At 47.8% G+C, this 12133-nt stretch overlaps 6 protein-coding genes across 6 annotated transcripts; 3 read left to right on the top strand and 3 right to left on the bottom strand.

Moving 5' to 3' along the window:
• Positions 1-75: 75 nt before the first annotated feature.
• K444DRAFT_133296 (uncharacterized protein) lies at positions 76-634 on the top strand. The gene has a single exon (XM_024870471.1). The coding sequence runs from the start codon at positions 188-190 to the stop codon at positions 518-520; it is 333 nt and encodes a 110-aa protein (XP_024730898.1). The 5' UTR covers positions 76-187; the 3' UTR covers positions 521-634.
• On the bottom strand, positions 635-1573 carry K444DRAFT_133303 (uncharacterized protein). Its single transcript, XM_024870472.1, has 4 exons — positions 1548-1573; positions 1175-1456; positions 1037-1120; positions 635-975 (listed from the first exon to the last, which is right to left on the bottom strand). The coding sequence occupies exons 2-4, from the start codon at positions 1330-1332 to the stop codon at positions 750-752; spliced, it is 468 nt and encodes a 155-aa protein (XP_024730897.1). The 5' UTR covers positions 1333-1456; positions 1548-1573; the 3' UTR covers positions 635-749.
• A 458-nt stretch (positions 1574-2031) lies between these two features.
• K444DRAFT_618447 (uncharacterized protein) lies at positions 2032-3027 on the top strand. The gene is made up of 2 exons (XM_024881326.1): positions 2032-2181; positions 2234-3027. Exons 1-2 carry the CDS (start codon positions 2071-2073, stop codon positions 2615-2617), a joined length of 495 nt encoding a protein of 164 aa, XP_024730896.1. The 5' UTR covers positions 2032-2070; the 3' UTR covers positions 2618-3027.
• A 1826-nt stretch (positions 3028-4853) lies between these two features.
• K444DRAFT_540829 (general substrate transporter) lies at positions 4854-6474 on the bottom strand (the record flags this gene model as incomplete). Its single annotated transcript, XM_024875742.1, has 2 exons — positions 4854-6309; positions 6359-6474. 2 exons carry the CDS (start codon positions 6472-6474, stop codon positions 4854-4856), a joined length of 1572 nt encoding a protein of 523 aa, XP_024730895.1.
• Positions 6475-7815: 1341 nt separating this feature from the next.
• On the top strand, positions 7816-9552 carry K444DRAFT_618446 (UPF0075-domain-containing protein). Its single transcript, XM_024881325.1, has 3 exons — positions 7816-7895; positions 7946-8013; positions 8071-9552. The coding sequence occupies exons 1-3, from the start codon at positions 7847-7849 to the stop codon at positions 9151-9153; spliced, it is 1200 nt and encodes a 399-aa protein (XP_024730894.1). The 5' UTR covers positions 7816-7846; the 3' UTR covers positions 9154-9552.
• On the bottom strand, positions 9214-11087 carry K444DRAFT_133250 (uncharacterized protein). Its single transcript, XM_024870470.1, has 2 exons — positions 10932-11087; positions 9214-10877 (listed from the first exon to the last, which is right to left on the bottom strand). Exons 1-2 carry the CDS (start codon positions 11005-11007, stop codon positions 9274-9276), a joined length of 1680 nt encoding a protein of 559 aa, XP_024730893.1. The 5' UTR covers positions 11008-11087; the 3' UTR covers positions 9214-9273.
• Positions 11088-12133: the final 1046 nt, after the last annotated feature.

The following is a 12133-nucleotide window of genomic DNA, read 5'->3' as shown; positions in this document are numbered from 1 at the left end:
TTTTTTATTTAAAAAACACACATGGAGTGGGGAAAAACAGAGGCGAGAATGGAGAATGTATCTCATCTTAATTTCTCCGACTTAAATCTGGACTTAATTGTTGTCAACTTGGGAGGACTGAATCACGCGGGTTGTAGGTCCAAGTCTTAATGGTTGAGGTAGGTGGGAAGCAGATAATAGGTGTAAAATGAGTCGTTATTTCCTTCGCTATGTCCAAGGATATCTCTGCAAGTGCAATACCGGTACTCCATATTATATGCATTTCCCACACTCTCCGGCGCCAGCGCTTTTCAAACTCTCCTCAATCATCATCATTGACATCAAATCATGGCTCCCCTCCCCTATCTCTCTTTTCCTGACTCCTGATCGAATGCCAAACTCCATGCTGCTGAAGTGCAGGAAGACCGTAACACCGACCATGCAATATCCAATAGCCTTCTCGCTTTTGATGTTAACCATTACCAAACATGTTGCAGGAACTCAAATGCTTATATCAACGCTAAATCCAAAGAAAATGTGACTGCCGCTGCGCATGTTCAGGGAAGTGCTGGGAACATGAGTTGATCGTCGTCGCAGCGTAAGTGAAGCATGGCATCGTGTCGTATCGTTAAGACCGCGGGGCCTTATAGACCGGAATGGCGTGAATGTCTGTTCTCCCAAGATGCTCCGTCGATTGGCGTAATAAACTCGTGGAGAGAGAGAGAGAATAATGGGCTCGGGCGGATGGACTGAAATCGAATGGAACCGTATTAAACTGGAGGGAAAGGCTGCATTGCGAAGGCCCCTCCATCCACTGTCGCTGCGTCGTGTCCCTCGACGGGTTGCGGGTGGCCACCTAGGCCAAAGATCAGAACCTGGAGAAGATGCACTACAACGGTAGGTCCAAAGAATATGCCTGCAATTCCTGCAGCTGCGTTCTTCCAGGATATCATATGCGCCCAAACCCAGGCTGCAATGACCACGACGAGTATAAACCTTTAGGCTGTCAGTGTCTTCTTCAGAAACCAGGATATTTGGATTGCATCTTGCAACGTACAATGCCTTCCCTCGCGCGCCCATTCTTCTAGCTGTCCAACGAGTGAAGTATAGATAGATTGCGGGTAGGTATATGATGAGGAAACTATAACAGAGTCAGCAACGAGCCTAAGCGGAAAGGAAGAAGGAGAGAACTCACCCGATCCAAGCAACAACAGCGATGTTTGCACCTACACCAACAGCTCCATGGAAGAAAATTGTGCCACCCAAAAAACTCAACAGCGAACTGAACAGACTGATTGCAAATGGCACAACTCCAGCCTGTTGATCTGTATCTATACATCTCCAAATATTCATGTTTGGGTTATACGTTGATGTGACCCGCGTATGGGAACTCGCAGCGTCTGACCAATCAATTGTCGAAGTCTCCTCAAAGAGAAGTAAGGGGCACAGAGATATTTCGTTCGTAGGAGTAGTAACTCTGTAGTGTTAGAATTAGTTAGCTTCTTTCCTCTGGAGATGATGCCTAAGGGGGAAGTTGCAACTGTGGCAGCAGCAACACAGCGACATACTTCAACTCTTAATTACCACGGCCCGTAAACGCAAGACATGTAACGGTTGTGAACCGAAGTAGCAAATGTGTGCGGTGCTAGTTTGTCGAATTGGGTCATATATCGGCCCGTGGGAATTGCAAAAACAAGGCTGTCAAGTTTGTTGACTTGCTTGGAAAAGGAGTCTCGAGTTGCGGTCAATGACTGTCCCAAAGAGTTCGCTCAAGACTACGAGAGTAGAGTTGAGAGGAATGATTGAAAGTTTGTTCATCCTGGTGAGGTAAGTATAGTGGTGTCGGCATCGTGGAGGTTCGTCTTAAGAAGAGCTGGAAAATAAGGTAAAGAGGTTGGCCAGCAACGCAGGGCGGAGCCAATCGTTATAAGCAGTCTCCGCGTTGTCAGGGAAACCGCGTTATCGATAAGCAATCAAGATTTTTGTGATTTCACGTGATCTCGTGTTGATGTGGAGACAGTACCTCACAACAAATATGTCGCGCTTTGCGGTGCTCGTGTTTACCATCTTTGCAATTCAACGTGCAACACCATGCAGTCCCTTGGGATCTCTCTCTCGTCCAGATACCACGATCTCCATTTCATCCCAGCATACATAACAGCCCTCGTATCTGCCCAGTATGCGCTAGCCACGCATCCTACGGTGATTTCCCCCTCCGCGCTATTTATATTACGCTTCTAACGTTTCCTTTCAGGCCGCAGCTCATCTCATATCCTCAATTTCATCGATCTTCACTCCTTCTACGCAAAGCCATTCTCAATCTGCAACTCCACCAACCACCAGCTTTGAGATATGGCCAATCCCGGTTTGGGCAATGGTGCCAGTGTGTATCGTGCTCGCCATTTCTACAGCAGGAATCATGAAAAGTGTGAAAGCTGATAAGCTTTATGCTACTTTGATTCTCGCTGCATTGGGTTTGGTTTTTGGTGGGGGGAAAGTGCTTGATTTGGATGCTGAGGTGGTGGTCTTTGGATTGTTTCCTCTTGCTTTCGTCTCGGCCTTGAATCTGGTGAGGGTTGCACAAGCCTGGAGAGGTACGGAAGAGAGTGCTGAGGTGAGGTTGTCGGAGAAGGTTTGAATCGGTCGCATTAGGGATGTGGCATTGGAGAGTTCTTGGAAAATGGAATCTGGGTTGCTCTTCTCTTGTCACAAACTTCGGGAACCTGAGAGAGTGGGCGGCGCTATAAGATGGGAGTTGGCTATGCAATTTGATATTGTACAATGAATCCCAATGTACCAGCCAATTTTGTATAATGCAGTGGAAGTACGTTGCAAATCTTGTACATTGAAGCAGATGACGAACTCAGTGTTTATCTTAGTCTGATGGTGTGGAAGGAGAATTAAGTTAATGCTCGGTGGTCGTTTGGGATGAGGGGGAATTTAGGAGCATATGGATGTCGGTTGTCGCCTCGGGTCGACAATCAGCTCCAGTGCCCGTGGGACCGTCGAACATTCAGCTAATAGACACGGACTCAATGTGCTCGGTCTATATGAGCAATCAACCCTGTTGTACGTGAATTTGTGAAAATTTCGATTTCCGGACACTGGTCTCACTATACGGAATTCACTTGGGCAATTATCCAGGGAGCTTTGAGTTCTCCTCCCTAGCTATCAAAAATCAACAACGTATTAGTTCTGTTATACATACGTCCAAAACATAGCCAATTAATTAAGAATTAACAACCAGTATATGGTTTGTCAAAAAAGCTAAGCCCCAGTGATCCGCTCACATAAGAATTTTTCCCGCTCACCAAAAAAGCGAAGCGAAGGGGCTTCGTCTCTCTAACTCGACATCAGAAATCAACCATATTATATGTCAACATGCCGATTGCTTGAAAAGATCCCTTTACAATCCAAATGTTTCCCTAATTAATACGCTTTTGGTAAGTTGAGATTCCATTATCCCGCTCACACGACGTTTCTTTCCGCTCACAAAAACGAAGCGATCCGCAAAACAAAATATATTACATCAGCAAAATTCAATCACAAATCAAAAGCGACTTGGTATATGTATGAAGGACTCAATTAGGTTTACAGTTTAAGTTTCAAACTCCAATAATTTAAAAATTGCAATGTTGATAGATCCGCTCACTAAGAACGCTAAGCGAGGCGAACCTAGCTTTAGACTTGACACGTTCCATCTGAGCTTGCTAGATTCCATCCGAGTCTTATCCTCAAGTGCCTGATGTACATGGCTAACCAGCTCTAAATACACTGAAAATCTTTGAACATTCAGTCTCAGAAGGGAGTGTAGATCGGTTTCGTCGCAATGGTGCACTAAAGTGCAGCTATTCGTGGCAGACCATCATATTTGAATGTACCACAACCTGAGGAACATCTAGACGTAGAGTATTATAGCTTAAGGTCCACTCTGTTCTGAGTGTTCCTTCCTTGAATCCTGGTAGATTTATAGTCTGCTTTCTCGATATTCCTCGGGTTGTGGTACATTCAGATATAGCCGTCCCACTTCGTCAGGTGACCTGATCGCTTAACCCCTTTCTTCAGACGCGAGAGAGCGAGTCTCTGACTCGGCAGTACAGGCCTAGAATGTCAATCAATGCAACCTGCCACCTTGGGTCCTAAGCACAATTATAATAGAGCGATCTCATGAAATATCCCATGTATGAAACATCATCCTAGACAACATTTCCATTCCCATTAATCCTCAGTGTAACCCGCACCCCAACCGCCTACTCCAAAATCCTTCTATCATCACCGAGATCCACGCCCTCAAAAACCTCCTTAATATCCTACACCTCCTTCTGTTCGTCGCTAGGTATAATCCAATCTAATTTCAACAAATCCACAAAAGGAACGCTAGAGTTTTGGGTTGAATATGCCAGCGGCAAAGTCGGTGCTAGCTTGTGGGTAGCGACAAGAAAATTTGGGGATTGCAAATGGGAGGCTGTGGCTTGGGATATCATCTTGCGTCGCTGGGTTGATGGACGGAGGTAGACGGAAGACTCAGGCAAGACGTAATACATATTTCACATAATGTTTCTTAGACAGCTCCTTGATATGTGCCACTTGGCTATAAAATCATTTAGCCCTCAAATCTGACTTTTGAGAAACAATTAGATCCCGGTTTGATTCCACGGAAGAAGAGCCGAAGAGAATCTTTCAAAATCATCAAACAAAATATTTATCGTTGCACATACAGTATCTGTTGGCGTTCCTGTATCCCCTAATCTCAAAATACAAATGACGGACTCATGCACAATCAGCCTCTTTACTCCCATCCACCTTTGCCTTTTCCACTGAGCCCTCGGACCTCCCTCCACCCCCCCCAATCTCAAAATTCAAATGACGAGGACTCACGCATAATCAACCTCTTTACTCCCACCAACCTTTACCTCTTCCACTGAACCCTTGGACTTCTCCTCCACTTCATCATCATCCAAGCCCAATATCCTTCTCCCCTCCGCAATCGAAATGTTATGCGGCATCTTCTTTTCATTCTTAACTGGATCTCCCGGCGCAGCAAAAATAACATCCAATTCTTCCAGACTGCGTCCCTTCGTCTCAACCAAGAAGAAGTAGATGATAGGGATGAATGAGGCGTTCAGCACGGCGTAAACAATATATGTCTTCCAACCGATGTTGGCGAACGATGGAGGAATGGTCATAACAACGATGAAGCAAAAAATCCAATTCGCAGCAGCAGAAACACCGTTAATCTGGGCCCTGGTGCGAAGAGGGGCGATTTCGGCACTGTAGAGGAATGGGCCTCCAACCCATGCGAGACCAAAGAAGGTGTTGAAGACGAAGAGCAACCCGGCGGCGGCGAGTTGCATATTCCGTTCGTTGCGTGAGAGCAAGATGGGAATGAGGATGAAGGAAATTGTCATGCCGGTGGAGGTGAGGAGGAAGGCTTTCCGACGACCAAGTCCTTCGATCAGGAAAACCGAGAGAACCGAGCAGATGGCGTATTCAGCTCCTCCACAAGCAGCAATTAAGTGCGACATGCCAGGACTGAGATTGAATGACTGCCCAAGGATTTGGTTGGCGTAGGTAGAGACCAAGTTGATACCAGAGAGTTGTTGTGCGGCCTGGATGAAGAAGCCGAGACACATTCGTCGGAATGTCTGTGATTTGCCGTTTTGGAAAAGCTCTTTGTATTGGAAGGGTGCTTGCGATTTCTGGGACTCGAAAGTGGCCATAATGGAGCCGAGTTCAGCCTTGAGAACCGGGTCGTCTTCCGGGAGGTTACGGAGCTTGCAGAGATTGTGGATACCTTGCTCGATCTTGCCGTGCTTGATGAGCCATCGAGGAGATTCCGGGAGGAACATAATCAAGCAGAAAACGATGAGTGCTGGGATGAGTTGAATAGCGACTGGAACCCTCCATTGCATTTGGCCGTGGGTGAAGAAGAATGCATATCCAATCCATTGTCCGCACGCCACACCTGTGGTTTGAAGACCACCTTCAATCATGACCCAGCGACCTTGGGTTTTCGGTTTGGCGCATTCTGATTGCCATGTTGGAACTGTTGCAACTTGGAGCCCGAGACCGATACCTGACAGGACACGTCCGATTCCCATTTGCGCAACATGGTAGGCAGATGCTTGGAGAACACCACCAACAACCATGAAACCCATGCCAACCCAGACAGTTCCCCGTCTCCCCATCTTATCACCGTACATGAGACAGAGAATAGAGCCAATGAGGGCACCGAGTTCAAGGACAGCGATGATAATACCTTGGACGTTGGGGTTCTTGGTTTCCGGGAAGACGCTGAGGAAAGGCTCTTCGGTAATAAGGCCACCCATGCTGCATTTGAGTTAGCTGTGAAGCTTGATAGAACTGTCGCCATACTTACACACTCATATCATAACCAAAGAGCCAGAAGGCGCATGTTGCGATTGATGCTACGGCAAACTGGAGTGGCAGACCACTCATACCGCCCATGGTAGTAGTAAACGGAGTGATCTCCATTGAAAAACCCATCTTGGCTGTTGCACAGGGGAACAATGAGTGAGGAATGATAGATGAAAAAATTGGGGAAGATGTGAGATGTCTTGATGAAGTCCTTGATGTTAAGGGGAACAGAGCTCTACTTATGCTCTTTGCCTTCAGTAATAAATGGTGGTGTTAACTATCTAGTCAGCAAGCAAACCAGACGTGGAGATCAGGAACTAAAAACATGACACTAGTGGACGCCCCGGACTCTCCACGTCGGCAGCACTAGACGGCCAAGTTGGAGCTCGGGTGGAACTCTGGAGGGATGATTCCGGAGTACTGGTAGGCTAAAGCAAAGAAATGCATTTTGTTACCATCAAATGCGGGGGGACAAAACTCAATATTGTTAGTGCATCGCCCCAGAGAAGGAGGTCATTTCTCCAATGAGGCCTCTACTTAGGGGTAGGCCCCCGCAAAGCCCGAAATTCGAGCGACGAACGGCTCTTCTTTCACATTCGGAGTGCATTTCCTTCCGAGGAACGGACGGGAAGGAAAGGCGTGAATGCGGAAACGCCTAAGCGCCTTGGTAAGCGGCTAGCAAGTGACCCACTGACTCTCCGTTCTTTCGTTACTACGATTCACGCTAGCAGGAGATTCGAGCGACGGATTGTTTCTTCCTTCGCGTTCGGAGTGCATTTCCTTCCGAGGCACGAACAGGAAGGAAAGGCGTGAGTGCTTGAACGGCCAGGGTCCGAAGCGGCTCCCAAGTGACCCACTAACTCTCCGTTCTTTCGTTACTACGGTCCACGCTAGCAGGAGATTCGTGCGAATCGAGCTTTGTGATTCGCTTGATTGCTACATACTTCCATAGGTGTAGTGGATAAGTGGGGTATCTCCGACTGTGTCTTCTGATACTACAGAGTATTTCCGGGCTGCCTCGGCAGATCTCATCAAGGTGGCGCTCCATCCGACTTGATATCCCCGGATTTTGGGATTGCTCAAAAGTAATGGCGGGGCGGCATGACCGACCCGGCGCCCTGGAAGGTAAAACGCTACGAAGTCGTGTGCCCCTGCTCGGGAAATGGAGGGGTGATGGGGCAATTGCAGCAGCTACCGAACGCGTGGATGTGGGGTTGGGGGGCGCATTATTGATAGACTCTCGAGGTAGAATATTTTCTTCTCTTGTGAGGTCCATAAAGCCAACTCGTGCTCTCTTCAAGTCCTGTGCAACTTCGTCCCCGTTATCCCCCTTCATCACATTCTCAATATCAGCGCAATGGCAGTCAAACTGTGGAACGGCAAGCCCTTGAGCTTGAAGGTCATTGGTACCAATGCCGGAACATCTATGGATGGTTTGGACATTGCCCATATCCATTATACACAAGAAAGCCCAGATGCGCCTTTGAAGATGCGACTGCTGCGAGCAGGCGAAGTGGCATTTGACGGAGCGTTGAAGGGTAATCGCTGCCATAGATGTTCCAAGAAAGAGTTGCTGACAAGGCACTAGATCGCGTCATGCACCTCATCCGAACGAACAAGACATCCCCAGAAGAGATCTCCATGGTCAATATCCAGGTGAGTGGAATTCGAACACTCGAAGTTGTCACAATCAAATAACTTATTGCCATGTAGCTCGGAGAATTCGCCGCCAACGCCATCCAACAATTTGCGAAAGAGCACAACTTCGATCTGCAAGAAGAAGTGGATATTATTGCAGGCCAAGGACAAACAATATGGCATCTGCCATTACCCCACCTCTTCGAAGGCGACCAGATCCGCGCACATCTCGATATGGCTGAAATTTCGATCATCGCAGCGAAGACTGGAATCACGGCTCTATCAAACTTCCGCGTCAGCGACATGGCCCTTGGTAGACAAGGTTGTCCCTTGTTCGTGGCTTGGGACGGACTTTGCGCGACACACCCAGTGAAGAATGTTGCTGTTCAGAACATTGGAGGAATCGCCAACATCACAATGTTGCCAAAGGGTGACCCGAGATTGGGATATGATTTCGATACTGGACCAGGAAATGTATTTATCGATGGTGCTGTCCGATACTTCACAAACGGCGAGCGTCAGTACGACAAGAATGGTGTAATGGGTGCCGCAGGCAAAGTCGACCAAGAAATCGTCGACGAGGTTCTCCAACAACCATACTTCGTGCACGAAATCCCCAAAACAACTGGACGCGAAACATTTGGCGACAACCTGTCAGAAGAACTATGCCAACGGATGCAAGCGAAGGGAGCAACTCCAGAAGATTGCATTGCAACCATCACCCGCATCACAGCAAAGTCACTGGCCGATGGCTACAAGCGCTGGGGTCCTCCAGGCGGCATCGACGAGATCTACCTCGGTGGAGGTGGCTCCTACAACCCCAACATCATCAACTACCTCCAAGAACAGTTTCCAAAGACTAAGATTCAATTCCTCAATGTTATTGGGGTTCCTTGCGGAAGCCGAGAAGCCATGAGCTTTTCATTCAAGGGTTTGGAATGCATCGTTGGCAGAAGTTTGATTGTACCAACCCACGTGGAGAGCGACAAGGCTGGAATCATTGGACACATTCAACCAGGTGCAGGGTTACAGTACCACCGATTGATGAAGCATGTACAGGACTTCTGGGGAGATTGGCCATTGGAAAAGCGAATGGATCCTGTGTTGAAGATGGAGATCGTGAAGCAGGATGCTGGGGTTGCAAATGGTAAATACTAGCGGTGCATCGAAAGAATGGCGTTGTCTTGGGAGTAAATACTGTAGCATATCCAGTAGATGGTTTGCCTTTTGTATCGTTTCTGTTCGGCTTCGGTAGTGATTGAGCTTCGGCCTCGTGAATCAAGAATTCCTCCCAGGTAGATTCCACTCAAACATCCTCATCAGTGCCTGGCCAGGCATATATTCCTCCCCTATCTCCTCCGTCACATCCCTCCATTCCCAGCCTCTCTCAATTAGAAGACCGGCCCAACCCCACCATTCCAATAACCCGTTGACGTTATCTCTAGTATTCCACCCTGTCCTCGACTGAATATCGATTAAGCACTCCAACAGTGCCTTCCTCTTGCGCCATCCCACCAAGGCATGACCTGCAGAACTGAGCAACTGGACAGCGGTCGCCCAGTTGACATCGTGCCGATTAATGATGCTATTCGCTATGATTCGATCGATATAGACAGTCGCGATGTCGCCTTGGGCTTGGAAGCGGGCTATTCGTTCGGAGCGCGAGCGTTCCGGACGAGAGAGAATGTGAAGAAGGCGGGCGACGTCAAACATCTGGAGGGCAGCGCTCACGGCCTCGGATATGTAGAAATTGGAAGGGAACGGGTTGTCTCCGGAAGGTGGAAGGGAGACAAGTGGTCGGAAGATGCTGGGTTGGTTCTGTTCGTGGGAATCGATGAAGTTGTTGAGGGATTGCCATTCGTCGAAGAGGCTGGGACCGAAAGTTGGAGTTTGTCGTATTTTGCAGAGGAAGTTATGGACCTGGGCCAGGATGAAGACGGCATGATTAGCCCAGGTATCGATTGTCCAAACTTCAGGGAGGGATGGCGAATTGGGTATCCAGAGTGAGGTGTCAAGTCGAGTTTGCTCGCCAGTCGCGAGGGAGGAAAGAAGGTCCATACGACAATATATCCAGAAACATGCTTGCCCGAGTTCACCACTTCGGCCATGCCAGCCATGAGTCCTGATCAACGAATATGTGCCTGAAATATGCAGATGCCAGTCCTGAGTGCTGGCTCCAATCATTTCGCAATGGGCCAAAAATAAGCATGAGGCAAACACTGCAGCGGAAGAGGAAGTGCTCTCGTCTCTCAATGAGGCCGTAAGCATTTGAAGGGCGTCGTCATAGTATGTGAGAGTCGTGTCGACGCTGCTGGATGATGTCAGGTGATGTTGCCTGGATGCACATGCTAGTGATGACAGCTGTAAAAGGGGGTGCTCGAGACTGAGATGAGGTACAACAAGAGAGAAGTTCTTTTCCTGGTCAAACAAGTCAAACCAGGGACCAATCACGTGGCAGTACTTGTCGAGGTAGAAGAGGTCTGAATTAAGGCCAATCCGTCTTGACCTCTCGACCCTTGGAGAGGGGACAAAAGTCGCTGATGGAGATGTCCCAATTAAGGATGGACTATAAATGCTATGCTGCCGAGGCGGTGCAGCGGATGGCGAAGGTGTGTTGTAGTGATACCCAGGAGACGCGAAGGCCGGAGAGTTCGTGATGATATACTGGCTAGCTGTAGCCTGCGTCTCGTTGATAAAAGTATTGGCAGCCGTTACTGAAGATTGTGCAGCGCCTTGGACGAGACTCAATGCCTCCTGGAGCTCCACCCGACTGAGACCAGCTTCGCCCGGGCTCCATTGCTTCGCCATAAAACCTTCATGTTCATCATACTCGCAGCGGCCATCGGATTTTTGACAATTAGAACACGACTCCTGTTCATCGCCTGTTTCGATTTAGAATGTTTCTGCCGATTGATAGTGTCCCATTAGATACATACACTTGAGATGTCTTTTCCGGCAAGAACGACAGGCGCGTTTGGATCGGGACGCGGGGCCTCTACTACCACTTGACATTGCGAGGCATATGTCACGAGAGATACACTCTTGGCCTCTCGATACTCAGGAGAATATCGTCTGATAACGTGTTACAGCATTTCTTTGTATGGAGGCATGGGAACACAGAGTGAAGGTCCTTACAGTGGAATCTTGGCACGTTGGGGAAAGTGACGAAGCAACTAATTTAGCGTTTTGCCGATCACCTGCATACCCCGGATGCCGTTTCGCGCCAAGTTGCATACATGGAATTGCGTAGAACCGGTCATTGGATGTAGAATAAAAGAAACGTTATCCGAGAATTCCATTAAGATTTGGTTGTTTCTTATAGGATCAAAGACGGGGCCCTGGGTGGTTACAGGCGTGACCTTGGGACAAAGGAGCCAATTCCTGCTGAGTCAGCGGATTTTCGGTCTTCTCCAATGAGCAGGATTCCTTGGCACAATTCAATGAGGGAACTGTAACCGGGGCACACGGGAGCAAAAATGGGACCCATATTATGGGGAAATAGTAAAACGATATCCCCGGGGGAGCCAAATTGCGGTGGTGGGGGTGTCGACAAATTTGAGGGTACAGTATCAACAACTTGAATTTGGCTAGTTAAACCCTTTAGCGACCTTAACTTAGATTTTTTAATAGTATAAGCTAGTATGCTATAAGGCTTATAATATAATCGCGTTCTTCTTAACTTATAATAAAACGATTCCTTAAAATACTATTTCAATTTAAAGGAGTATTGTCAGTAATTGCATGCTAGTCGCGTGATCTGATTTCACGTGACTGCATTTATTATCTTCAGCTCCGGCCGTCCACGCCACACCTCACTTCTCTTCCTTATTTTAATATATTATAATATTACTGAGTTTATATACTAATTAATTCACGAGAACCTTGTTAGCCACCTCGAAAGTCTTACTCAGACCAGAAGATTGGGAAATTGCTGATTTCGGTTTTTGAAATACAGAAATGGTGTTTATAGAAAGCGGCTTAGGGAAAACCCATCTTCTGCCATAGAATTGTAATCTCATCTCCCAGTCAGTTCCTTCTTGGATATTTCGTCGCAAATGCCAATATGTTGAACATGGTGATCATTGAACCTATCCATTTAGGATTGCCCTCCGGCCTGCATTGAGTACCTTTATGTCAA

This window comes from Hyaloscypha bicolor (genome assembly GCF_002865645.1).
Source record: "Hyaloscypha bicolor E unplaced genomic scaffold K444scaffold_136, whole genome shotgun sequence".
Taxonomy (NCBI): domain Eukaryota; kingdom Fungi; phylum Ascomycota; class Leotiomycetes; order Helotiales; family Hyaloscyphaceae; genus Hyaloscypha; species Hyaloscypha bicolor.
This window is presented reverse-complemented; position numbering and strand designations above follow the sequence as displayed.